The 27,113-nt window shown below is 32.8% G+C and overlaps 4 protein-coding genes and 1 pseudogene across 6 annotated transcripts; 2 read left to right on the forward strand and 3 right to left on the reverse strand.

Moving 5' to 3' along the window:
* Nucleotides 1-4,536: 4,536 nt before the first annotated feature.
* On the forward strand, nt 4,537-5,855 carry LOC103854972 (heat stress transcription factor B-2a-like). Its single transcript, XM_009131942.3, has 2 exons — nt 4,537-5,006; nt 5,107-5,855. Exons 1-2 carry the CDS (start codon nt 4,758-4,760, stop codon nt 5,656-5,658), a joined length of 801 nt encoding a protein of 266 aa, XP_009130190.1. The 5' UTR covers nt 4,537-4,757; the 3' UTR covers nt 5,659-5,855.
* A 1,867-nt stretch (nt 5,856-7,722) lies between these two features.
* On the reverse strand, nt 7,723-10,774 carry LOC103855102 (annotated as a pseudogene).
* A 288-nt stretch (nt 10,775-11,062) lies between these two features.
* On the reverse strand, nt 11,063-15,031 carry LOC103854973 (probable transcriptional regulator SLK2). Its single transcript, XM_009131943.3, has 9 exons — nt 14,803-15,031; nt 13,638-14,491; nt 13,425-13,556; nt 12,933-12,981; nt 12,563-12,846; nt 12,396-12,496; nt 12,237-12,330; nt 12,087-12,156; nt 11,063-12,009 (listed from the first exon to the last, which is right to left on the reverse strand). The coding sequence occupies exons 2-9, from the start codon at nt 14,460-14,462 to the stop codon at nt 11,291-11,293; spliced, it is 2,274 nt and encodes a 757-aa protein (XP_009130191.1). The 5' UTR covers nt 14,463-14,491; nt 14,803-15,031; the 3' UTR covers nt 11,063-11,290.
* Nucleotides 15,032-16,387: 1,356 nt separating this feature from the next.
* Nucleotides 16,388-18,865, forward strand: LOC103854974 (BAG family molecular chaperone regulator 2). The gene is made up of 4 exons (XM_009131944.3): nt 16,388-17,538; nt 17,648-17,904; nt 17,989-18,135; nt 18,345-18,865. Exons 1-4 carry the CDS (start codon nt 17,310-17,312, stop codon nt 18,651-18,653), a joined length of 942 nt encoding a protein of 313 aa, XP_009130192.1. The 5' UTR covers nt 16,388-17,309; the 3' UTR covers nt 18,654-18,865.
* LOC103855103 (uncharacterized protein DDB_G0283357) lies at nt 18,701-26,936 on the reverse strand. 3 transcript variants are annotated; one of them, XM_033284892.1, is made up of 11 exons: nt 24,496-26,936; nt 24,190-24,324; nt 23,835-24,032; nt 23,366-23,442; nt 21,711-23,045; nt 21,351-21,614; nt 20,991-21,254; nt 20,631-20,894; nt 20,423-20,506; nt 20,172-20,258; nt 18,701-20,069 (listed from the first exon to the last, which is right to left on the reverse strand). In XM_033284892.1, the coding sequence occupies exons 2-11, from the start codon at nt 24,308-24,310 to the stop codon at nt 19,890-19,892; spliced, it is 2,874 nt and encodes a 957-aa protein (XP_033140783.1). In that variant the 5' UTR covers nt 24,311-24,324; nt 24,496-26,936; the 3' UTR covers nt 18,701-19,889. The 3 variants fall into 3 exon arrangements, with proteins under 3 accessions (XP_033140783.1, XP_033140782.1, XP_033140784.1); XM_033284893.1 differs by having other exon boundaries at nt 18,751-19,643; nt 19,983-20,069; nt 24,190-26,936; XM_033284891.1 differs by having other exon boundaries at nt 24,190-26,936.
* Nucleotides 26,937-27,113: the final 177 nt, after the last annotated feature.

The following is a 27,113-nucleotide window of genomic DNA, read 5'->3' on the forward strand; positions in this document are numbered from 1 at the left end:
TTTTTGATTTTTTGAAATCATTTTGGTAACCACAAAGGATTTTGGACATATGGTTGTAGCCACAAAATTTTCTATTGTTTCTTACTGATTTAACAGATGTGATAACAGAAATTATTTTGTAAAATAAATATTCAGATAAATATTTGTGTCAAATTAAACTAAATAGGAGTTCTTAAAAAATCAAATCGTAATGAAAACATTTTTAGATTTCTCAGATCTTTCCACTTATTCTTAAAGTACGGGAATAAACTCATTTTGAAATTGTAAGTTATGGGAATATTGTACGACATAACAAAATCGAGCATATGTTCTATAACTTTATTACTTTAGAGTCCAAGTATATATAATCTAATATTACATCATCTAACATATGAATAAAATAAATTTTATTATTTTTACATGAAAGTTAATTTTTATGATTCTCAACATAAGAAAAAAACTATTTCTCTAAAATTAAGTCCCAATTTTATAAAAAAAAAGTATTTTAACTCAACTACAATATGAGACAAGTGTTAAATCTGCTAATGTTAAACCAGTCATTATAGATATAAACATAATTCATATTGTGTTATTTTGAAAAAACCATAATGCATATTGTATTATTATATTATACGTTTTTTGATGATAACATAATGTTAAATCAATACTCATATAATTTTATTTAGACAAACAAAAGAACAATAAATATAGTAAATCAGTATTATTTTAATTAATTTTACTTTTTAAAAGTACATATTAAAATTTGGGACAAGATACCTAATATGAGACGTCTAAATAAATTAAAATCGATTATAAACGTCAAAACTTGAATAGAAAACTCAAACAAAAAATTCATACTAGTTTTGAAACCGAAAAACCCAAAAACTTATCCCGCGCTTTTAAAGCGCGGGTCAAAATCTAGTTTATAATTAAGATTTAACACTTTTAGGAAAAAGAGATGTTGACACAAAAAAGGAGACAATAAATTATTATGTTAACAATTATAATATCAATACTATTAAAAGAAAAGAAGTTTAAATAAATCTACTTACAAAGTTGTTTGGACCTTTTTTTTTTTTTGGTCTTCCTTATATATTATATATTATTCCTATTTAATTTCAATTTGTTATCAGCAAATTAAATATTATTAATTGGACCTTGGGCGTTTAACTTAAAAAAGATAATTTAACTGATACAACTCATTCAGAAAAGAAAATTATAAATCTAATTAACTTTTGTTACAGAAAAAAATTAACCAAATTAACTTTAGACCTTTTTTTACAAAATTCCAAATTATAAAGACCATTTTATACATAAATACCTATAAATGTAACATTATTTAAATTGTATGGATTTCTAATAATAAAATATCTGTCACAGACTAATTTTTATTTTAAATTGATAATAGTTTGATAGAAACTTAAAAAAGGAAAAAAAATAATACTTGCTTCACTATTTTGGTAGATTTATAATTAATATATTTATAAATAAACTTAACAATATTTGTTAAAAGAAATTTCTTATACAAGTCAAATATATATTAATATATCAAAAATTTATAAAACAAAAAACAAATTATATTTTTTGATGCAACTGGAATTTGAAACAAGTAGATTGTAATTCGATAATTAATCCAGTCGACCAGTATAACTTGTAATTCTCACAGCTTAAGGGAACCGTTCCTATATAAATAGCACTCTTTTCATTTTAAAATGATATTTGTTTCAAAAAAAAAATATTTTTGCTATTTTTATAAGATAGTAATAATAAATTTAATTTAAAATCATTAATTATATTTATAGAAATAATTAGTCACAATATGATATATTTATCTTTTTATAATTAAGATTTAACACTTTTAAGAAAAAGAGATGTTGACAAAAAAAAAGGAGAGAATAAATTATTATGTTAACAATTGTAATATATAAATTGAATTTGTTTACTTGTCATCTTTTCTATGATTTTAAATTTTTTTGCTTATTTATCATGTTTTTTTTTAGTATCTTTTAGTTGAGTCATTAATTCAATAACTTAGATAATATTATTTTTAAAAATTAAGTATAGATAAAAGTTAAGATATAATATATACTATAAATCAAGACTATCTATATTTTTTGAGTAATATTTTTTTATTAAAACTAAATAATAGTATAAATATAATATGTAAGTGATATTTATCGTCTATCTTACATTATATGTGAATACTAAAACATAAAAGATAGAATTATCTAATATTTTATATGTATAAATGAAATTTTTATAATATATATTTATTCATATACACTATTATTTATGACGTGATTTTTTTCTAAATTCTCAAAATAAAATTTAGAACGGTTAAATTTGTTGATAATTGTAATGAATAATTAGCTTAATCGTTAGTTTAATCATAAAATAATTACAATAAAAATAAAAATTAACCCAAAAAAAAACATATTATAAAAAATAGATAATTAGTGTATATCTCAATGCTCCCATTGATGTAATACTGTCTTACATATATTTAATGGCTGATTTTACAAATTTATATTATCAGAATAAACATGTTGTCCTGTTTTTTATTTTCAATATATTCTCACAAACTTAATTGTAATTCTTTATTTTTATTAAGTTAAAAAAACAAAGATATGTAATTAAATATTAGTGAAAATAAAAATTTGTATATAATTCATTATATAATTAGAAATTAATCATGTATTAATAATATTAGATTTATAAATTATATTAGATAATTGATTATAAATTAATATAATAAATTTTCAAAAAATAAAACATATTTTGAAAACTAATATAATTATATATGTATTGTGTTCTTATCTGGAAATAATATTTTTTAAATTAAGAAGTAAACTTTTTTATGATTAAATATTAATTAAGCAAAAATATTTGTGTAAAGATATTTTTACTATGTGAGTGTTTTTAAAAATCAAAATAACAGTAATTTTATGTATATATATATATATATATATATATATACTGATGATTTTTTTTTGTCATATATTACTGTCTGGTTTTTAAATTATTAAAATATAACCTAATAAGTATACGTAAGAAAGTATGTTCGTATTTGCAAACTTTAATTTAGAAAAGTTACTAACTTGAATTTGTGATAATTTGTAAAATACATATGCTTGTGATAAAGAGCATAAGTCATAACTAAAATTTTTTTTTTTTTGATATGAAATTTTTTATAGTCGAAATAAAATAAATGGTATTTTTTTTCCTCCATTTTCCTCATTCTTGTAAATATATACATCAAGAATTTTTTTTGTTGAATCAACAAAAAGTTGTGTAGTAATTCTTGGAATATTAATAATACCTCCCGTAATAACAAACTTGCAAAATGGATCCGTTTATCATAAAGAGATTCGTTGTTCCTGACTCTGCTTCACATTAATTGTTATTTGAACAAGTCAAAGTTCTGTCTTGGTCTGCGTGGGGATAGCATTTCTCTTCTGCATGTTCGCCCCATTTATCTTCCTGATGAGAAGTTTGGTTTCAAACCCCGGTTCGAACAGGAGGAGTACGCTATGCTAATGTGCCTTGGATGAACCACATCTCAGGGTCAGGCGCTGATGAGCACATTGAACTATCCATGTGGCTGAAAGCCCTCACAGTCCAGGCACAACAACGCAATTATCAGGGGCGCGCTCTACCACTGAGCTAATAGCCCGTCGTGCGGACCTCCTGCTGGGGGCCTGCTATGCCAAACCAAAAGCGAGAGAACCCCATCCTTCTCTTTCCTTTTTACGCCCCCCTTATTTACATTATAAATAGTGCTCTCAGTTGGTTGCATAAGAATTAGCTGTCTTAGATGTTTGATTGTTACACAGATGTCACTAATAGGTGACTACAGTTATATATGACTCGAGATTAGTTTCATCAAAACAAGAACAAACTATTAAGTATAAGCTGTTCTCATTCTCTACACTTATGAATCAAAAGCTTTTATTATCTTTCTTCCTTTATCTCTGTAACAAAAACAGTAAAACGGCACCATTCTTGAATCATCTCTTTTATAAGTAGTAATGATGGTATGGAGTTGTTAGATGGAGGTTGGTATCGGTTCTTGTTATAAGTACGTAGTTCTTTAATCTCTTGCAGACTCTCTTTAAAATCTTTTATTGTTTATAGATTAATCTCAGTGTACTTAAGCTTTAAATTTTTTTTCCTTTACTCTATCTACATCTTCTCTACTCATTTTGCTCTGGCATTTGGTGTGTGTTTTATGGTTTCATTAATGTAGCTATCTATTATCGTTTTAGGACATCGATTTGGGTTTGGTTCACTAAAATATGATGATATAAGCAAGACGCTGTATAAAATACAAGGTTTCAAAAGTGTGGCTAGATCAGTTCCGGTTGTAACGGTAACGATAACCCCAAATCGATTTGAGCTCTACCTTCGTCTGGTGATGCTTTGATAAATCCTTATCTTAAAATCGTAAAACTCCGCGTGCCATTTCTATTCCAGTTGGCAATTAAGTTTTTAAAATAAGAAAACAGGATAAAAAGCAAATGGTCCACCACTAGTTGGGTCACAGAACATGATGGGAATAAACACATGCAGAAGAAGTTTCGTGAAGCATAATTAAAAACAATAAGCAGCTTCTCGATCTTTCTTCACCTTTAACTATTGCTCATTTAACTTTTTTTTTTTTTTTTTGTAACATCTCATTTTACTATTTATTCTTCTTCTTCGTGACTTCTAGAGACACATTGTTTTTTAGTTTTCTTTAATCATCATTGCTTTCTTACAACTATTTTCACAATCTAGTGATGTCTCCGCCGAGCGATAACAGTTATACTACGATGGCTACCAATGAATCTCAGAGAACTGCTCCGACGCCGTTTCTCACCAAAACTTTTAACCTCGTCGAAGACCCTTCTACCAACGACGTTATATCATGGAACGAAGATGGTTCCTCCTTCGTCGTATGGAACCAAACAGACTTCGCTAAGGACTTGCTTCCGAAACACTTCAAACACAACAACTTCTCCAGTTTCGTCCGCCAGCTCAACACTTACGTAAGTCTTTAATTTATCTTCGGTTTCGTTTTTTTGACTATATGTGATGTGTTCTTCGGTTCCCGGTTTAATCCTGGTTTGGTTTGATTTTTTTTTGCAGGGATTCAAAAAAATTGTACCGGACCGGTGGGAGTTCTCTAACGAGTTCTTTAAGAGAGGAGAGAAACGTCTCCTCCGGGATATCCAGCGTCGGAAACTAACAACTCAAGCAGCTGTTTCTCCGCCGCGGTCTCAAGTAGTTGTCGCGGCTCAGACGGCGAAAATGGTTGTGTCCCCGTCTAGTTCAGGTGAAGAACAGGCCATGTCTCCGTCGTCGTCGTCGACCGGAAACGGTGGTTTGTCTACCGAGCTGTTGGAGGAGAACGAGAGGCTTCGGAGTGAGAACATCCAGCTTAGCCGTGAGCTTGCGCAGATGAAGTCTCTCTACGGTAACATCTTTGGACTCATGTCCAACTACGCCGGAGCTAGTAGTAGCAGTCACGAGATGATGATGGATATTGAGGAAGAAGCGAGCCCGAGGCTGTTTGGTGTTTCGATAGGACTGAAACGGACCAGAAGTGAAGGAGTTCATGTGAAGACGGTTTCTACGGCGGCGGAGGAGACGCCGTGGCTGAGGCACTATAATCTAGCCAATCAGAGAGTCTGTAATTAACGGCTCAGATTAGTGTTTGTAAGATGTGTACGCGAAGTAGATGTTTATTATCACAGCTTTCAGACAGTTAGCACGTGTCACATATAGTTTCTAGAAGTTTCATCAATCTTGACTTCTTCTCGAACATTTTGTTAAATTATAAATGCTCCTTTTCAGTTTTTTTTTTCTTTCAGTAGATTTTTTCTGTACTTTTTCTTTTTGACTTTTTTTCTTTTCTCAAAACAACTAAATATTGATGAAATTTGAATTTGGAACAAGTACATTCTCCATATTCGATAATTAATTTAGTCAGACCACTATAACTTGCAACTCTCACAAGTCACAACTTAAAGACACGTTCCTATATAAATTGTACTCCTTTCAGATCTATGTTATTTCTTTAAAAAAAGTTGTTGAAAAATAACTTTTTACATTTAATTTATAAGGTAGTAGTAATAATAAATTAATAAAATGTAAAGTAATTAATTTTGTTTATCGAAATAGTTGTTTAACGAAATAGTTAATCATAAAATAATGCATTTGCAATTAATTTTAAATATCTTAACTAGATTTTGACCCGCACTTAAAAGTGCGGGTTTGTTTTTTCACCAATTGATCCAATATTGATTGGAAAACTACTTTTATCTTTTGTTTCAAATCTTACAAATTTATGTTTTTCAAAAAAAATCAAAGTGTGGTATTTATTCGAAGCAGATTTAAAGATTATGTGTGTGATTTAATAGTATATATATATATATATATATTATATTGAAGAACAATGTGTTTTCAATATTGAAATGTAGTAACGATATGAGTTGCTTATTTTAAATTGAAAATGAGTTTCTATTGTTACATATTTGTATCATAGTTATAACCATCAATATATACTATTTTTATCTATATTTAATTTCAAAGGTACTATTTTTTTTGACCCGTTTTCAAAGCATGAGTATCTTTTTTTGTTGACAATTTTGGTAAAATTTGCATGAATTTATAAAATTTTATTAGAAAAAATAATTTAAGAGTTTTTTGTTATGATATTTGAATTTTAAGAAGCGTTTTCCTATCCAACTCGGAGCCGCAATCAAACAGTATATCCGGTACCCAGTATATAATCTGGTTCGGATTTAAAAAAAAATATTAATTAAAAATCTGATATAATCCGGTAAAACTCCAAGAGCCCACTATTATTGGAAGTAGTCTTTATAAAAAAATGATTTGAATCTAACAAAGTTAAAAAAAAAACAAACCCGTGGTCTCAAATAAATTAATTTAATTTCTTAAAAAATGATATATCATGTGGTCAAATTCGATATATATGATCCTGATGGGTTATAGTCATATTATTATAGTACATTGTTATACTATAATTTTGAGTAATTATATGTTAAATAATAACATATGTGGCTAAAACTTTTTTCTACTGATTTGTGTATACTAAAAGTATTTTTTAATTTTGTCATAAAACTTTCTTATATGACAATTCAAATGATTACTAATAACATTTTAAGTTACAAAAAAAAAAATTAATGATGCAGCTCTAAAGTTGGTTGTTCGTGTTTATTATTTGTAGGTGGAAGAAAAGAGCAATGCATGATTTGCATATACCAGTTCGATGGGCTCTTATGCATGAATCAAAGTGGATATGTCAACTTTATTTAATAAAGTAGTGTTTTATCATATTTAAAATCGTAAGGTATGTAATCACTAATTTAGTAACGATTCAAAATATTAATCCTAGATAGTAGACATTATTATTAGGATATTTTTTGAAAATAATGGTTCCACAAAAATAGGATAATTAACAATAAGATATAAAAGAAAAATAGAAAATATGACATATTAATAGTTTAGATATATTTAGTTTAATTTGTAGGTTAAAAAGAAAATGTCCAACAACCTTACATAAGTATATTTTTTTAGGACTCCTTCCCTTTTAATAGTATTGATGTTACTCCAAAACATATTTTTTTTGAAAGAGGGAGAATAATTTACTATGTCAACGAATGTAATATGACGAGTAGATTATCTACATTGGGTTCTTGATTACTTATTTACATTAGTAATAGTAGTGCTCTCAATTGGTTGCATAAGAAACAGCTAAATGTGTCAGATGTTTGATTGTTACACAGACGTCACTAATAGGTGACTACAGTTATATATGATTCTAAAATGAGATCCAACTGTGAAGTATAAGTTGTTCTAATCCTCTACACTTATGAATGAAAAACTTTTATTATCTCTTTTCCTTTAGCTCTCTAACAAAAAACAGTAAAACGGTACCATTCTTGAATCATCTCTTCTTACTGCTGTTCTTCTTCCTTCTCTTAACTTGGCTCTCCAAAGCCTTGAGCCTCTTACTAACAGGACTCAACGACGACAACCTCGGGTTTACTACTGGCGAAGGTGATTGTGTCTCGTTCTGTGTACGGTCCTGTGTCATGGCTTTCATTTTCTTGAGAGCTGCAACAAGTCAAAGGAAGGTTGTTGGCCTGGAGGAGGTGGAGGTAGCTCAGGTATCTTTAACAGCTTCTTCACTCGAGGACGCTTAATCACTGTAATAGTACAATCACCACATTGTTAAGTGTTATCCTGCAACTATGAATCTTACTCACATTCACACACTCACTCACCAAAGTCCATATATGAGGGAGAAGATGTTGGATGTGATCCAGTAACAAAATATAGCCTGAGGGAAACTCATTGTCATGGGACTGTGAGGAGAGCGAAACCTCGACACACGTTTTTCACAGTGCCTGCCATTGGATTGCCTTCCATGCCTTCTTGTGCATTACACTGGGAGGTGAGAGACATTTAATCTGAAGTGAGTAAGTCTTACAAATAGAGCTGGGATTTTGAACCTAACCAAACCAACCGAACCAAAATTTTTGGTTTGGTTCGATTCAGAGGTTTTTTTTAAATGGTTTGGCTTTCGGTTCTGTTAGGCAATCGGTTTTCTTTAAAAAAAATATTATAACCAACCACACCAAAACCTGAACCGAACTAAGCAAACTAACCAAATTTCAAAATGAACTAACCAAATACCGAACTGAACTTTATTTCCGGTTAATTCAATAAGATTTATGTTGAACCGAACTAACCTAACCTGCAAGCCTACTTACAAATGTTGAAGATTGACAAAACTGTTCAAAAGTTGGAAGAAACTGTATGTACCTCAACGGTTATCAAGAACGTCAACGCTGTTATAACAGGTAAGATGTATAAGCTGTTTGGAGTGGTTAGATCGGTGAATCATAACTTACCTCCAGTTTGGAATGAAGGTACCTTCTCTGCCATATTTCGAATCTGGAGGGAAAGAAAAGCAACTGAGTAAAATATCAAACGACATAGCTAAAATGCATCTTTAAGGATTGAAAAGGTCTTACAGCAAGGAAAAAGCAGATGAATAGAGGTCCCTGGATCAACATCCCTTTCATTGGCGTAAATGGAGTGACATTATATCTGTAAATCATTAAACATGAGTGAGTGTATTGTTATGTGAACATATCTATCAATATACTCAACGTCACATGATGCTCAAACAAAACAAAACAAAAACTGGTACAACACTAGTTTTAGTAAATACAAACAAGTTTACGGGTTTGGATTGAGCTATCTCAGTTAGTTTTAAATTTAAAAAAGGCAGCTTACTTACTCTTTAAACAAATTCTTCATCTTTTTTTGACCTTCTGCCATTGTAACATGATCCATTCCCTGAACAAAGGAGGAATGTAGTCAGTGCAATAGCTTTAGCAGAGTAGCAAAAGTGAGGAGGAGGAAGAGCATGATGTATGGCTGTGATAACAATCTAAACGTACCTTGCTTTGCATTTCCTCTCGGATTGACTCCAGCCGCGGCCTCATCAGCTGCATGATCATAGAACAGACTACTGATGGATACAGCATACGACAGACCAAAAAAACCAGATATAAATGACATAAAAAGAGATAAGTAAACGTGCATTGAGATATGCTTTTCCTTTTGTATGTCAAATTTTATTTCACATATTATAATCTCTATACAGAAACTATATCCACATGGAAACGATAAATCTAAAGATAAAACTAGATGCATCATCCTAAATGGTCTTTAATTTGCAAAGGAGTAAACGGGGGAGACACACACATACCGATAACTTTGTGGTGTCTTTTATTTGTTTCATCTATTACCACTCAAAGCCTGTGAATGAATGAACCATATCAATGCAATGCTGAAGAGCAGCGATAGGCAAGAAAGAGTCACTAGCTGCAACCGCAACTTCACTAACTGCATTAGCAACAGCACCAGCCTGAGCAGACCCATCTTGCAACGTGGAGTCAGTTATAACTCCAGCTATATCAGAAACCAAACCAATCTTCTCGGAACCAACACCGTGCGCACTCGACATGTATCTATAGAATGCAAAAGCAGAGCCGCCAGAGGTAGGAGCCAGAGGCAACTGGTGGTGAAGGAAGCTATGGTAACTTCTTTGAGATGTGAATGAGTCTTCTTCATGGTTATTCTCACGAGTGATGATATGGTAAGAAGGTAGCTGCTTCCTTAGAGAGGTAAGTGTGGACCTTACGGATAAGGCTCGCCTGAAAGCCATTGCCAGTGTCTAAAACAAGATCCTGCTGATTGGTAGTAAAGATGTGATTTTTCAGCTCAAAGTGTAAAGTTTCAGTTCAGGAAAATGTGGGGGAAGCGAAGCTAATAGGGGTTTTAGTTAAACCGATCGGTTTTTATTTTGGGTTTGGTTTTATACCGAACCGATTTGAACCGGGGTCAATTAAGTTTGGTTTTCTCTCAGGGGGTTGGGCTTTTCATTAGTACTAGTACTACTAGATCAGGCTTTGAATTCTCAAGATTTTTTTCAGGTTCGGTTTTCTAAACTCTGTTTAGATTTTATATATGTTTGAATCAGATTCTAGTCTATGTCATAACTCTGTTTAATACCTATTTTGATATAAATTTTATTCCGAGTTTGGTTAATGATATTTCAGATTCAGATTATTAAATAAACATAAAAAGTATTAAAATTATTTATTTATGTTTTAGATATTTATTTCGGATATTAATTTAGATCTTTTATATCAGTCTTTGTATTTGCATATGTATTAGGTTTGTTTTTGTCTTTTAATGACTTAAGAATATGGTCAGTTTAGTACAAGCAAAAACAGCAATGCAGATCTAAGATATAGGTTTATTAGTACAAGCAAAAACAGCAATATGGTTTTTTTTTTTAATAAAGAACAGCAATATAGTTTTAGGTTTTGTATTTACTTTTTCTTTTTGAATCTAAGATACATTTACCTTGAATATCTTTTTCTCAATTCAATAGCAGAGGTGTTTTGATTCTCAGCTTTGAATAAACTGAGGCAAAAAAGTAAGAAAATAAATATTTTTTTAACTTTAAAAAGTACAATATTTGATTAATGGGGATGAGTTCTTGAAGAACAACATTCTTCTTTTCCAGAATTTAGTCAACATTTTCCAATAACCTCATAAAAACAGAAGCTTTCCTCTAAAGTTCAGTAACACCACCAGGTGAACAAGTTCAACACTGATGAAACCTCCTCATGAGATTCACATACCTAAAGATGGTCTCTAGTCTTTAGTACTCAGTTCTTTACAAAAAGACAAACATTTATAAAGACTAAACTACCAACTCTCCTCATGCCTTCCAAGGATACCCCATGCTTTCATCAACCTCACTGCCAAAGAACCCGTTATTCTCAAAGCTGAGTGATGCGTTGGAAGAGACCATACCCTCCTGGTTTTGCCCCTCGTCTAACCCTTTCATGCCTCTGAATCTGTTGGAAGTGCTTGGCGTCTCCACTGTGGGAACATAGTCTGTTCTATTTCTTCCCATGTTCTGACCAGACAGTGACTGCTGCTGTTGTTGCTGCTGCCCGGAGCCTCCGTTGCTGTTTGCCATCTGTTGCCATATTTGGTGAATCTGTTGTTCCAGCGCTTGGTTACTGCCACTACACGAAGGTTGTTGTTGTTGGTATTGCTGATGAGGTGAGCTATTATAACTTGAGCTTGGCATTTGCCTCTGAGGAGACATATGTGAAGAAACACCACCCAACAAAGAACCAGCCCCTTGATAGCTCGGTGATGGGCTCATGTTTCTTGATGATTCTTGCTGGAGCGCGCCGTTGGTTTGCTCCTGATTCTGTTTCATTAGCATGGTCTGGTAGTTGGTAAGAGCAAATGCGGCGGCTTGTGCAGATCCCTGACCGTTCATATTGTTGTTATTGCGCAAGGCCATTAGCTTGTTGAGACTGCTCCTATCAGGTGGAAGCCCTTGAGCAGCATTAGCTACTTGCTCCATCTCCTGCATCTGCATCTTCCCTGTCCTCATTCTATATGGATAGCTCTTCAACGCCTCTGCACATGTACACAAGCTTCACATAACCATAAAGAAAGAGAAACATAAAATGCTTATTGATGATTCAAAAACTTACCTATTGGACCAACTTTTTGGTCACGGCAGAAGTCAATCATGTCTTTCATGCTGCTTACAACCTCAGAGATCTGTTTAAAAGAAACCATGAGGATGATGCATATAAATTAGGAAATTACTATAAATAGAAAGTAAACAGACAGATAGATACCTGCAGACACCGAACATAGCGTTTGGAGAAGCCCAAGTCATTGAGTGAATGTGACTCCAAGCTTTTAGCTAGCTGACGTCCAGCAGCCATGACCCTAGAGAGCAAACAAACATTTTAACTATCTTGTAGAATTGGATTTGATTAATTAAACTGACTCACATGTTGCTATTTGCTTGCAAGTCCTGCTGATGGATCCCATCTGGTCCACTCTGATCAATTGTGCTCTGACACTTCTCTGCAACCTGAAGCAACTGGTTCACCTGAAAAGAAGACAAAACATATCTCAGGACGAGCCTTGTTATAAGCCAAGAGTTCCAAATGTTTACCTGTGGGGCTACAAGGCGACGAGGAAGCAGCTCTTCATGTCGACGAGTACAAAACTCCCACGAGAGAATCTTAAGCTCTTGGGAGAATATGATTCTCAGATGGCCTTCACGGACCACACGGATGTGTTCATACACACTCTCCTGAACCGCCTTTGCGTATTCCAACACCATGATTCCAGAAGGAAACCTGCGTTCAGACGGCACGCTCAGGTAGAGAAGCTCGTCAATGACACCGCTTGCGAACTTGATCTCGTTAAGCCTTGGCAACACATCAAAAGTTGCTTCTGCAGAATACACATAAGAGAGAAAAACTTATTAAGAGAAGAAGATGTTTTATAAACAATGTTGGTTGCTAACTCTGGAAACTTACCAAATCCTCTTCCTGATTTAGAACCACAAAGATCACACTGCCACTCATCCTGCAAAATAGCGAAAAAATACTATTATCAGGTACAATGTTCAAGAAAAATATTTTTTTATTTTTATGTATATATTATTCTGATGAATTATCAGAATTAGATATACAAAACAAGACAAAAATAGACATATTTGAGGATTTACTGACATTTTAACTTAGTTTAACAGATATATACTAATTTAGATCCATTTAAACAGCTTTAGAACGGTTTAAACCGACTTATAATGATTTAAACTGGTATGAGTCATATCAATCATATGTACATATACAAAACAAAATATACAAAATTGTGAATTTATACTAACATTATTACTTAATTTAACGGATCTATACTAATTTAGATCGATTTAAACTGCTTTAGAATGATTTAGAACCATGATCATGTACAAGTGGTATAAACAAGCACAAATCAAAAAAGAAGAGGGAGGTGGGAAGAAGACAAACCGTTGCAGCCTGAGGAGAAACACCAAGTGTGTTATGTCCCACGTTGTCATAATGAGAGAGACACCATCTCTTCTTAGCACGAGGTGAGAAGTACTCGTTCACAAACTTCCTCCAATAACCAATACTCCCCTCCTACAAAAAAAAACCACCAAGTGGTATCAGTCAAAAGAGCTTATTCACAAGTATACACATAGACAAGCAAAGCATACTTACAGAAGGCCTTTGCCGCTGATGATACAGGTACTGCATCAATCTCCGAGCGCAGACGCTGTTCTCATAACCCCGTGGCGCACCTTGTTGTTGCTGCATCTGCTGCTGTTGTAACTGTTGCTGCTGCTGCTGAACCTGCTGCTGCTGCTGAAGCTGAATCCGCTGCAGCGGCGGCAAGGACTGGAGATACTGCTGCTGCTGCCTCATCTTCTGCTGCTGAAGCAAAAGCTGCAGCTGCGGGTTCTGCCCTTGCTGCTGCTGATGCAGCAGCTCCTGCCTCTGAAGCCACTGGCGCAGAATCTGCTGCTGGAGAGCGTCGTCCTGCTTCGAATCCACCCGAGGCTTCTTCCTCGCCTGCCCCGGGTCCTGAAAGAACGTCTCGGACGCGCGGCGGGACGTGGGGATCGACGTGGCGCTGGAGCCACCTCTGGGATCGTGGTGAGGAGGGGGCGGCCGCTGCACGACGGTGGACCCGTCGGCGACAGAGGAAGAGGAGAATGACAACGGCGACGCGGGTAAACGCATGTAAGACTCGTTATTGATGCTGGCGCTGCGCTGCAGATGCGGACCGCCACCAGAGATCCCTCCTCCTCCTGAGTTGGCGTCTGTCAACATGGAGCTAGCTCCAGGGGTTGAGACGCTCATCATAGCCGGATTGTGGTAGCCGGGTCCACCACCACATCCAGGGTTAGACGAGTTGCCGTAAGAGGAAGTGAAGTGAGAGTTCATGAAGCCTCCTCCGCCTCCGCCTTGTGATTCGTCGTCCCCTCCTCCTTGAAAGAAGATCCCTGAGGCTGAAGACGATGGAGTCAATCCACCACCAGCCATCACAAAGGTCCCACCTTTAATGTATATATCTACAAAAGATCGCATTTTTAATCAAGAACATTAACAAAAAAAAAATCGAATCTTGTGTTCCGACAAGAGAAAGAACCAGACATTAAACTCAAACTCTGTAATAAAAACCCTTAAAATCCAAATCCAAATCCAAACACAGAAACTAAAATCAAAACCCTAATTTTAAGGCACACATAGAGAAACATAATCTAACAATAACTTGTCGCAATAACCTCAAACTGAAATTAAAAACCCCTAATTTTAAAAAAAAACTTCATTACAGAACACAAAAACCAAACCTTAGAGGAAGCAGAGAAGAAACGAAACATACCAAGAAGAGGACTGTGAAGTTGGAAGCCTTTCGATTCAGAGCATAAGACCAAAGTCAAATCACTACACAGACTAGAAGAAGATTCAAAAAACCTTAAAATCGAAACCGAATCGAGAAACAGATATTTTCAAGCTGGAGATTTTGTAAGAGGGAGGAGAGGAAAAGAAAAGCTGGAGACAGGCTCTTCAGGTTATATACAGAATCGCAGAGAGTCCAAACTTGACCGGACGAGCCGGTGACCGTCACATGTACTTTTTTACTACCTGTTGGATGATACTGACACGTGTAGAGTGTGTGGTAACAAGTATCGCTTGATGGATTGGTAGCCTTTGGATCTTATGATCGCGTGGTGGATTATGACCGCGTGATCTATAAAGGTAGTTTTGTTCTGGACCGTTGGATTAAGGGGTGTGATCTTCTACGATGCATGTATGGTAGGTTACTATGCCGAGTGCCAATGATTGCAGCTGTAAATGAGTGGGCTACGACAAATATCCACTTTTTTTTTGCTTTCAAATTTTTATAGACGCAACGATTTAAAAATATTATATTAAATGAAGCCCTGGCCTTTTACAGTTTCTTTAATGAGCGAAGCCCATGAAACCCATTTCTCAATAACCCAATCTTCACTTTAGGCCCATCATTAACCACGGGGAAGTGATAACAACTCCAACAGTTAAAAAGACTCATGTTCTTGAACAAGTCATATCATATACAACATTAATAAAACTTGGTTATTTGGTTAAATTTTGGGAGTATTTAATCATATAGAATATTATTATTTTTAACAAGTTAATATTATGGTTAATTTCTAAACAAAAAAAGAAAGCTAACTCAATTATAAATTGACATGTGTGATAAGTTTTTCAAATTGTTTATTTTTTGAATATCTAAAATGAGATATCAATCCCACTTGGGAAATTGGGATTCATGTCTATAACAGATCATCAAATTAAACATATAACCATAAGAGAACTTAGGCTATGATATTTGTATAATAATTGCTATATTACCCTTGACAACACTTTTTTTATTCTTACAAATATGTTTTCCCTTTCTACTTTTAATTGATTTTAATTTTGGTTAGAACAATTATTAAACTTTGAATTTAACATGATAAAATCATAGAATTTTTTCTACACATATTATGTTTTAAAACTTTCAAAACAAACATATATTTTATATTTTTTTTACAATATTCCATAAACACGACTTTAAATCTATACTATCATAGAAACATATATAGTATAGTCATATTTTGTTTTCAAATAAGACATAATTTTGTTGTATTCCAAACTATTTAGAAACATAGAATAGATAAACAATATACAATATCAGTCAAATATATTATTTTATGTAATTTAATATACACTAAACATCATTCCTCTCTATAAATATGTTCTTTTATATTATTTACTACTTAAACTGCATTGAACCCTATAAATAGATAATACTAATAGATCAAATTATTATGTATTACAACATATATGGTTAAAATAATCTATTCTGTATCGAAAATATAAATAGAATAGTATATGATTATAGTATGTGATATACACACGTTCACTCACCGTAAAGGACTGGGATGTCTATTTATGTGACATAATGACACATTTTTCAAAGTATAGCTATATTCTTCATTTTTTCTTTGTTATGGTTATACAGCAAATTGTCCCATCCCACTTTTCTGCTTTCTATTTCTTTTTTTTGTTGTAATTTTTTTAATTTGTTTATTGTCTAGAAACATATTGAGGTAACTCTCAATGAGGGTGTCCTCAAACTCTTAACCCAAGTATCTATTCTACAACAGTGTCTTGTCTAGGAGAGATCAAAGAAAAGCTCGCGTGTGTGTTTGTTCTGCCATGGACCTTGGCGAGAGGACACAACGCACCGTCACCGACGAAAGTTTGAGACAATGTGGATCTGCAAGATAGACGTTAAAGGTTACAGAGTTTGTCGGAGCTGAGCGATGACGTGTAATAGAAGTTACTGTTTCAGTTGTTTCAATAGATTACCTGTACTTCAAAAATGTTGAACACGACTTATCAGAGATGAAAAATAAATATACGTGTTGGGGACATTAGTTTCGTTATACTTGTTATTCAGTAAATAAATATGTGGGGTTGCAACATATATTGTATGTGTCATCAATATATTCATTTATGTATGTTTCTGTGATGACTGATAATGAGACATAACCACCAACAATCACATTATTCACTTTTTGTTTTTGTACAATTTTTTAATGCTTTTGTGATTTTTACATCTTTTCCTCCATGAGTTCCTGTCCAGAAGCATATAAAATTAAATTATTAAAACATAAAGTATATTTGCTTCCGTTTTGTTCAGATAGTTCCTTACTTATTTGACCAAAACAAATATTTTTTTTTTTTACATTTTTTTACTTCTTCTTTAATACACTTCTTTCTTCTTCTTGATCGTGTTCATCTCATCATTTCACTCTTCTCTTTCTTCCCTCTCTCTCTCTTTAGTGTTTTTTTTTGTTTATGAAAAAGTCTTTAGACTTTGGAATTTCCGATCAGAAACACACAAAAATGATGAAAATGACAATTGGAACAACCGCCGCCGGCGACGGTGAATGGGAGCTCCGACCTGGTGGAATGGTTGTACAGAGACGAACAGATTATAGCTCCAACGTACCACATGTCATCCGTGTTCGGGTCAAATACGGGTCGGTCCATCACGAGATCAGTATCAACTCTCAATCTACTTTCGGTAACAAAACAAAAACTTTTTTCCAAATTATCATTATTATTAGGGGCCCTTATTATTATCATTAATATTCTTGTTTTTTTAATTTGATTTGTTGTTGAATTTTTAACAGGGGAATTAAAGAAGAGATTGTCTTTTAAGACAGGAGTTCATCATGAAGACATGAAGATTCTATACAAAGACAAAGAAAGAGATTCAAAAATCTTTCTTGATCTTTGTGGTGTCAAAGATGGTTCGAGACTGGTTCTCAAAGAAGATCCAATTTCTCAGGAGAAACGTTTCCTTGAGATGAGTAAACTTGTCGCTAAAGAGAAAGCCAATAAATCAATATCCGACATTAGCTTCCAAGCCGATAGACTCGCCGGGAAAGTATAACTGAATTTCAAATTTCCCGCAATACTAATTAATTAATATCTCGTAAATTGAAATTGAATTTTATTTTTTGGATTTTAGCTGTCGGCGTTTGATGCAGTGATTGGTAAAGGAGTGAAAGTTGAAGAGAAGAATCTGGAGAATCTGCTAGAGATGTTGATGAATCAGTTGGTGAAGCTCGATGCGATTCTAGTCGATGGAGATATTAAACTGAAGAAGAAGATGCAGGTACTTGTTAATTACTATGGATCTAAGCATAGAGCTTCTTGGTTTAAAGAAAAATTGGTATTTATAACAAGATATTATTATATGATTTATATAGTTTTATATTTTTAATATATTACGTTTGTCTAAAATGTGTGACTATGTGGTGAAGTATTATTTGTGCAGCTGATAATCAATTTTCTTTTTCTTGATTCGAATAAATGTTATGTAAGGAGGAAAGATTACAGAAGTACGTTGAGGCACTGGACGCATTGAAGATCAAGAACTCAATGCAACCACAAACGCAACTGAAACCTCAAACACAACCGCAGCTAAAACCGCATATACAACCACAACACAAGGAACGAGATGTGGTGACAGTTGAGGAGGAAACGTCGAGAAAATGCACGGCCTTATCGCCAGGTCCTCCCGTTATCATAACGACGAGATGGGAAACGTTTGATTCCAATGCCACCTATGCGGCCGAGGCTAAAACGGTTAAACCGCTCCATCCAAAATTCAAATGGGTATTATTTGATTAGTATATGTATACATACATATACTGTGCCTTACACGATAATATTAGATATTATATATTTTCAGATTTTGTAATATATGTGGGTTTTTGTTCTTTCTAATTGTGCATGTTTTTGTGGTTGAACATTTAGGTTTAATTGTGTCGTGTGTCGTAGGCTTATAGCCTTAAGGATAGCTTCAACCAATAATGAGACCTAAGTTAATCGCGTCGCGTGAGAATGTTCTAATTTTCTTCTTTAAATAACAAATCTACAATAGATATATTCATGTAGTTCCTCAACTCATAACTTTTTTTGAGAATCTCAAAACAATTCAAGCAAGTGTTGAACTATATGTTTATGAGTTGCCACACTAAGTAGTAAATGTGGTGGTGTTGTAACTTGTAACAGCGACAGTTCAAATGCGAAACGGTCCATGACAAGACAATCTATGTTAAATAGATAGGGACAAACCGTTGAAACAAACCATAAACTTCCAAACAGTCGTAATAATAAACTATAATACATTGCAATATAACAGAAATTTTATTTACTAGTAATCAATCATATTTCAGTTAATATATAACCCAAGTCTATCTCTAAATAACTCTAAGACTTGGTCATATATGTAGTCTAGCTTTTAGCTGGTAGCATCGTTGATGTAAAGATGTTTCATTACCCGGCCCGAGTTCAAAACGCATAATGTATATTGTTGAGAAAAAAATATGGAAGACTTGTTTAGCACTAAGCTTCATAAAAACAAATATTTTTATAGGAAAGTTATATATGAAATATTCATAGTTCTTCAATACAACCAATTAAACATATAAAATAAATAACCAAATAGTCCCAGTTTTGAATAAAATAAATAATCAAATAGTCCCAGCATTGAAAGCACCAGGCCGAACTTGTTTATAAATGCTTAATGTAAATTTTCAAGTCAGCGAAACTGAAAGAGCTTTTTCAATTCATGTCAGGATCGATCAAATAGTCCATGAAGTCTTCATCGTCACAATCCTATAAAATATACAAACACACAACAGTAAATAAATTTGATATAAGAAGTTGGGTGTACTGTAATTCAAATATAACATTTCGTAAATTTAATATAATATAATAGATAAAGACGTGTATAAATGGAAAACTGGAAAAATACATTTCGTCACAATATTTTCACAAATATAACGTGTTTTTCTTGCAGAGTGTAAAGTTCGAGTAAGACTATCAAAATAATTAGGTCAAAACTACCATGTTCCTATGCAATCAGTTTTCAAATATCAATGATTTGTCACGTCTTTTTACATGAAAGCAATCTAAGGTCAAAAAGAATCTTTCAGCAATAGAAACAAGACTTGCCTGATTTGTAATGTTCATGTCCTGAGTAGGAAAGTGCATCTCCGGATTAGCAGCAAGAGAGTTAAACATTTCTTCATGATTATTACCCTTCAATCAAATCATTCATTGTGTGTATATTGTTAAGAAACGTTCAATCCATAATAGACACACATACACAAAGGATCTCGTAGTGATATAAACCAGGTTTACCTGATTTGTAATGTTCATGTCCTGAGTAGGCAAATACATCTCCAGATTAGCAACGAGAGTGTCCAACATCTCTTCATTATTGGTACCCTTAAAACAAATAATTCATTGTTCTATATGGTTAGTACATGTTCAATCATATAGATGCACATACACACAACCGAAAGGTAAATAAAGTTAAGGTAAAAAATAAGAAAAAGATAAAAAGTAAATAAAATATAAACAAAAAAAAGAGTAACATAAATATGACTTACGTCATTGAAACTCCAACTGCTAATGTCTTCAAGAGGATAAGCAGTAGGCGCCTCAACATTTACACCAGTCAGGTTACCTTGATGCTGCTCAAAATCATGCACATATATATATATATATATATATATATATATATATATATGAATCAAAACATTGCCTTAAGATAAGTAAAAGGAAAGCTAAAATCATATCAGTTATTAATCATTCTACCTGATTCTGATGAAACTGAGAGTTATTTGTATCAGAAAAAACCTCGTTGATGTCATGGTGATCACTAAATATTTTTGGTTTCTCTAGTGCAGGGATCACACCACCAGTTTGAGAAACCAAGTTGTTTTGTGACTGATCCTTATTACCAAAGAACGATGACAATGCAGAAGGAAACATTGGAGTTGAACTTCCATGGTTACTCATGTTGTTGTTATTGGAGTTCCAGTTCATGCCAACATTTACAGCAGCCAGGTTACCTTGATGCTGCTCAAAATCATGAACATATATATATGAATCAAAACATTGCCTTCAGATAAGTAAAAGGAAAGCTAAAATGACATCAGTTATTAATCATTCTACCTGATTCTGATGAAACTGAGAGTTATTTGTATCAGAAAAAACCTCGTTGATGTCATGGTGATCACTAAACATTTTGGGTTTCTCTAGTGCAGGGATCACACCACCAGTTTGAGAAATCAAGTTGTTTTGTGACTGATCCTTATTACCAAAGAACGATGACAATGCAGAAGGAACCGTTGGAGTTGAACTTCCATGGTTACTCATGTCGTTGTTATTGAAGTTCCAGTTCATGCCAACATTTACACCAGCCAGGTTACCTTGATGCTGCTCAAAATCATGAACAGATATATATGAATCAAAACATTGCCTTCAGATAAGTAAAAGGAAAGCTAAAATGACATCAGTTATTAATCATTCTACCTGATTCTGATGAAACTGAGAGTTATTTGTATCAGAAAAAACCTCGTTGATGTCATGGTGATCACTAAACATTTTGGGTTTCTCTAGTGCAGGGATCACACCACCAGTTTGAGAAATCAAGTTGTTTTGTGACTGATCCTTATTACCAAAGAACGATGACAATGCAGAAGGAACCGTTGGAGTTGAACTTCCATGGTTACTCATGTCGTTGTTATTGAAGTTCCAGTTCATGCCAACATTTACACCAGCCAGGTTACCTTGATGCTGCTCAAAATCATGAACAAATATATATGAATCAAAACATTACCTTCAGATAAGTAAAAGGAAAGCTAAAATGACATCAGTTATTAATCATTCTACCTGATTCTGATGAAACTGAGAGTTATTTGTATCAGAAAAAACCTCGTTGATGTCATGGTGATCACTAAACATTTTGGGTTTCTCTAGTGCAGGGATCACACCACCAGTTTGAGCAATCAAGTTGTTTTGTGACTGATCCTTATTACCAAAGAACGATGACAATTCAGAAGGAAACATTGGAGTTGAACTTCCATGGTTGCTCATGTTGTTGTTATTGAAGTTACAGTTCATGCCAAAATTTACACCAAGAGAACCATTACCATTACTAGTACCATGAACATTTCCTCCAACTACAGAGCCAGCATCAGTACCATGAACTCTTATCCCACCAACAGAGTCAGTACCATGAACTCTTATTCCACCAAGAGAGTCATTACTGTTACTATTACCATGAACTATGATTCCATCAGGAGAGAAATTACTATTACCAGTACCATGAACTTTTACTCCACCAAAAGAGCCATAGCCATTACTAGTATCATGAATTCTTATTCCATTATTATTACCATGGATTCTTATTCCACCAAGAGAGCCATTACCAGTACCATGACCATTACCAGTAACATGACCATTACCAGGAACTCTTATTCTTTCAAGAGAGCCATTACCAGTACCATGAACTCTTATTCCACCTAGAGAGCCATTACCAGTACCATGACCATTACCAGGAACTCTCATTCGTTCAAGAGAGCCATTACCAGTACCATGAACTCCTCTTCCACCAAGAGACGACCCATGACCATTACCATAAACGCTCATTCCTTGAAGAGAGCCACTACCAGTACCATGAACCCTTGCTCCACTGAAAGAGCCATTACCATTACCATTAACTCTTAATCCACCAAGTCCAACCAAATCTCCATTTTCATCTCCTCTGATCCCAACGTAATTATTACTGCCCATAGTACCAGTAGTAGGATTATAGTTCATACCCAAAGCATTGCTTGTTGTACCATATTGTCCAAACCTAGGAGCTTGAGATGTTCCGGGAATGCTTCTCCATTCCTCTTTTACAGGCAGCATACCGTTTTGAAACCCAAGATTGCCTCTCATGGGAAGCAACTTGGATCCGGTTTGGCTCAAATCATAGGTGGGTCTACGGTTCATACAGTTGAGAGAGTCATGTAAACCAGCATTGTTGTTCCCCATGAAGCTAGTTTGACCGAGACCATAGCCAGGTTGGACATTGAAAAGATTGTTGTTGCCTAGCCTTGTGTTGTAGTTGTAAGAGTGTTGTGGGTTGATGTAGCCATCTGCTGATGAAAATGTTGAGTGCATAGCTATTCTGTCCTTCATTCTTTGATCTTCATCTCTTTTCAAGTTTCGTCGGTACTTCTGTGTAGTGTCAACAGTTGCAGTATTATAAAATTAGGATTTGATTACAAAAATCTAGTTATATCATCAGACAGCGTCCATTGAATCTACTATTGATGTATTGTGATGGTGTATACTATTCAGAGTCGGGGACAGTAGTAAAAATGAAGCATATTAGGGTTTGTTATACCTTGAATATACGTTAAACAAAGTTAACCCCGCTATATCTACTTCTTTATGTATGATATTTGATTCAGCAATATTAGCATTTTGATTTGTTGTGCTGTGAACTACGATTAAATGGCATATGGTTCTAAAAGCAGTTTGATAGATGATCGAACCTGTAGTTTGCTGGCTATGTGTGCTCTCGTCAGGGATTTCTGGTCCATGAATTTTAAAATCCTCTTAGGCGTGGCCTCTTCAAAATTATATCAAACACGAAGCAAAAGACAGAACATTAGTACATAAACCTCCAGATACTTTGAAAATGCAATTAGAAAACGAGAGTTTTGTTTACAGTTGAGTATAACGATATAAATTTCATTTTAACTTTACGGGCAACAATCTTATTATTATTATCTTTATAAACTAATAAAATAAATTAAAAATATAACTGTGTAAGTGAAAATTTGTGGTCATTTTCATTCAAAAAAAAGAAGAAAATTTGTGGTCATTATTCACTATCTGAAATGTAGTTTATCAATACATAAAACTATTATTATTTCCATACGATAGTAGATTCAGTGAACACAACTAATAATGAAAACAAATCTAACGTGTAAATATAAGCTTAAAACTTTAAGTACTTACTATGAAGGCCAATGTGTTCAATGGCCATGAAAAATTCATTTTCAAGGGCTGACGTCCATTTGATCGTAACCCTTTTAGTCTTCTTTAATGAAGAATCTCCATCACATGGATCGCTACTTGAAGTTTTCTCCTGGATTTTCTCTGAACCATCTGTATCGTCCTGGATTGAACCATCTGTATCGTCCTGGATTGAACCATCTGTATAGTTTTCACATGTAAGTTACATCACATGTAATATATAGATAGATAACAAAACATATCTTGAATCATATAGTAAGAAGACTACAGGAAGGAGTAACAATGAGATTGTTATTATTGTTCCTATCATATGCGTCATTGATTGATATGAATTTACCGTTAATTCTGCGGTCTAGAGCATGCTTCCACATGTTGTTGGGATCGTTTGGTTTGATCGGTTTTCTTACGAAGCACGGTGCTCCACAGGATAACCTTTCTTGCTCAATTTCATTTTCCATGTTTGCTGAAATCACTGTAGAAATCAATCAAACACAGACAAAAGTCGGAAAGGAGCTTGTTAGCATCATCAACTGAGACTATAAGAAAAACAATTTAAGAACAAATTAACCAACGACGATGTTTAAGATATTGCATATCAATTAGTGGCTTATAGTGTTGTTTTCTTCTTCTTATCAACACTGACCTGTGATCTTTGATAATTAGTTTTTCTTTGCAAGATTTTCTTATTGCATTGTTATGTTTATATATATTATATATATGTCATATTTAAAAGGATAGTATTGGTTTACCTTAGCTGTCATTAAGTGTTACATATATACATATAAAGAAGATTTTGATTTATTTTCTCATTTTATAGTAGTCCCTATATATTTTCTAAAAACAGGTCCCTTTTAAATAGGAAATGAATACTTCTCATTTTAGATTTTTAATATATATATATATATATATATATCTTTATATATATATTATTTTTTATTGAGCAAAGATTTGGAAAATATTTATCAAAAAAAATACAGGTAATTTTGAGCAATGAAATTTAATAATATATCTCAAAAACAGTCACAAGTAAAATTTCTTTTGTTTCTTTGTCAACATCATATCATCTCTTTCTATTGAGGGACATACAATTATATTAATCACCTAAAATAATTACAAGCAATGGTTATCTTGTTGCCTTGTCATTAGGCCTGGATAAGGGGTGGATATCCGAAAAATTTGCATTATTCATGATTCGATCCGTCCCAAATGAATATTTACATTTGTGATTCGTTTCGATCCAAAAATTCTTGATATCCGGAGTTTTTTTAAATAGTTGCGGATTATACGATTCAATCCGTTAATTATATATATATATTTTAAATAAAAAAATAAAATATAACATTAAAATTAAATAAATTTTTTTAAAATATCAATTAAATAAAATAATAATATCATATTAACATTTTTAACATAAATTGTGAGCAAAATTCAATATTAACAAGCCTAATAAGAAAACTCATATGTTAACATTTGACTCAATATAAAATTAAATTAGATATGCAATAAACAAAAGAAATTTGAAAAAACAATTTAAAATAAAAATTAATCAAATTATATCATAAAATATGTATAGATATAATAGTAGTTTGTATATACAGTACATTATATATCTATAAATATACAAATCGGATCGGATATCCACTTTTTCAGAAAATAATATTTGTGATTTGTTTCATTTTTTACGAATATCACATTTTGATTTTTGCTTCAAATTTTACTGATAATTTGTCAAGCTCTGGTTGTCATCGCGCAATGCTTCTTTTATTATTATTATAGGGATGTCTATATGACTAATTTTAAATAGACGTTATTTTTGTGTGTTTCCGTAAATTGATTAAAAATGGGGTGAAAAGAAACAGAGTCTATAACCAAACATGTTAGCCCGTGCAAAGCAAATCAGTAAAAGGTTAAAAACTAAGCAATGGGGACAGTAAAAAGTTATATTTCTAATTATCAGCTATTTTCTTAAAAAAATATCATTATATATATAATAACTTGTTGATATGAAAAAAAAATAATTAACGTTCGATAAGTGGGATGGAAAACCCTTACCAATAACAGGTAGATTTCCAAATTCTTCTTTAATCTTCTTTTTAAGTTGCAAACCATTCAAACCAGGGATATCATAATCGTTGATTACAATATCAATGTTGTTGCATTGACCTCTAAGCCTGGATATACTGCTTCAGAGGAATCATTTGCTGTCATTACTGTAATCTCCCCAAATGATGTATCTACAAATTAAACAATTAAAATATGAGAAATACATGCATGGGTGAATATATTATATGTACATACCTGTATGAGTATTTGAGTTGGACGAGTTTTTGTAAGAATTTTTTATTCTTTGCTGAACAAAGGTATTTATCAAAATTGTTACATAATAAAAATAAATAATATTTTTGTTTCAAACCAGTCGATAGATTCGAATAAACTACATTTTGAGAAGAAAATTATTTAGATTATAACTTATGTTGGGTAATTGTATATATAGGTAACTATATTATATATCTGCTTGATATGCCTGGTTACTGAGTTATATATTATTCAAAGTGTACATAATGAAATATTTGAAGTCCTGCAATCCCCCAAACAAGAATGAAAAAGTAATATGAGGAAGAAAGAACACATACTTTCCCTGCAAACATGTAAGACCTTGTTTTCATATCATGTGAGATTCTTTTTTTTTTTGAAACTGATATCATGTGAGATTCTTACAGAAGTGTTGAAGATTATATGAAAATTTGTACATGCGCATGCCATTTAAATTATGTTTTTTTTTTTCATATGAACATTAGGACAGTAACCCAATCTAGCTAAGGTTCCCAATATATATCTTATTATATAAAGTTTGATTCTTCAAAATTACTAATTAATATGATCTCGACACAAAATAATTATATATTTTAAGATTGTGACATGTGTTACTCTATCTCATAATTAAAAATATATCTACTAAGATATTAACAAAAACAAATTTTACTAAAAAGTAATTATAAATATTATTTAATAGTAATTTCGTTTTTAAAATCCTAATCAAAAGATAATTGCAAAAGATTATTTGATAATAATTTTCCTTCTAATTACTGTGACATGTTTTTAAATATATAATGATTAAAAATATATAATAAGATAATAAAAACGAATTTTGAAAAAACTACTTTTAAAAATTATTTACTACTAAAACAATTTTTTTAAAAAATATATAGTAGTAATATTTTCAGAAATTTTCCTTTTTCAAATCCTAAAAGATAGATTTGA

Source organism: Brassica rapa, chromosome A02 (assembly GCF_000309985.2).
Source record: "Brassica rapa cultivar Chiifu-401-42 chromosome A02, CAAS_Brap_v3.01, whole genome shotgun sequence".
Classification (NCBI taxonomy): Eukaryota; Viridiplantae; Streptophyta; class Magnoliopsida; order Brassicales; family Brassicaceae; genus Brassica; species Brassica rapa.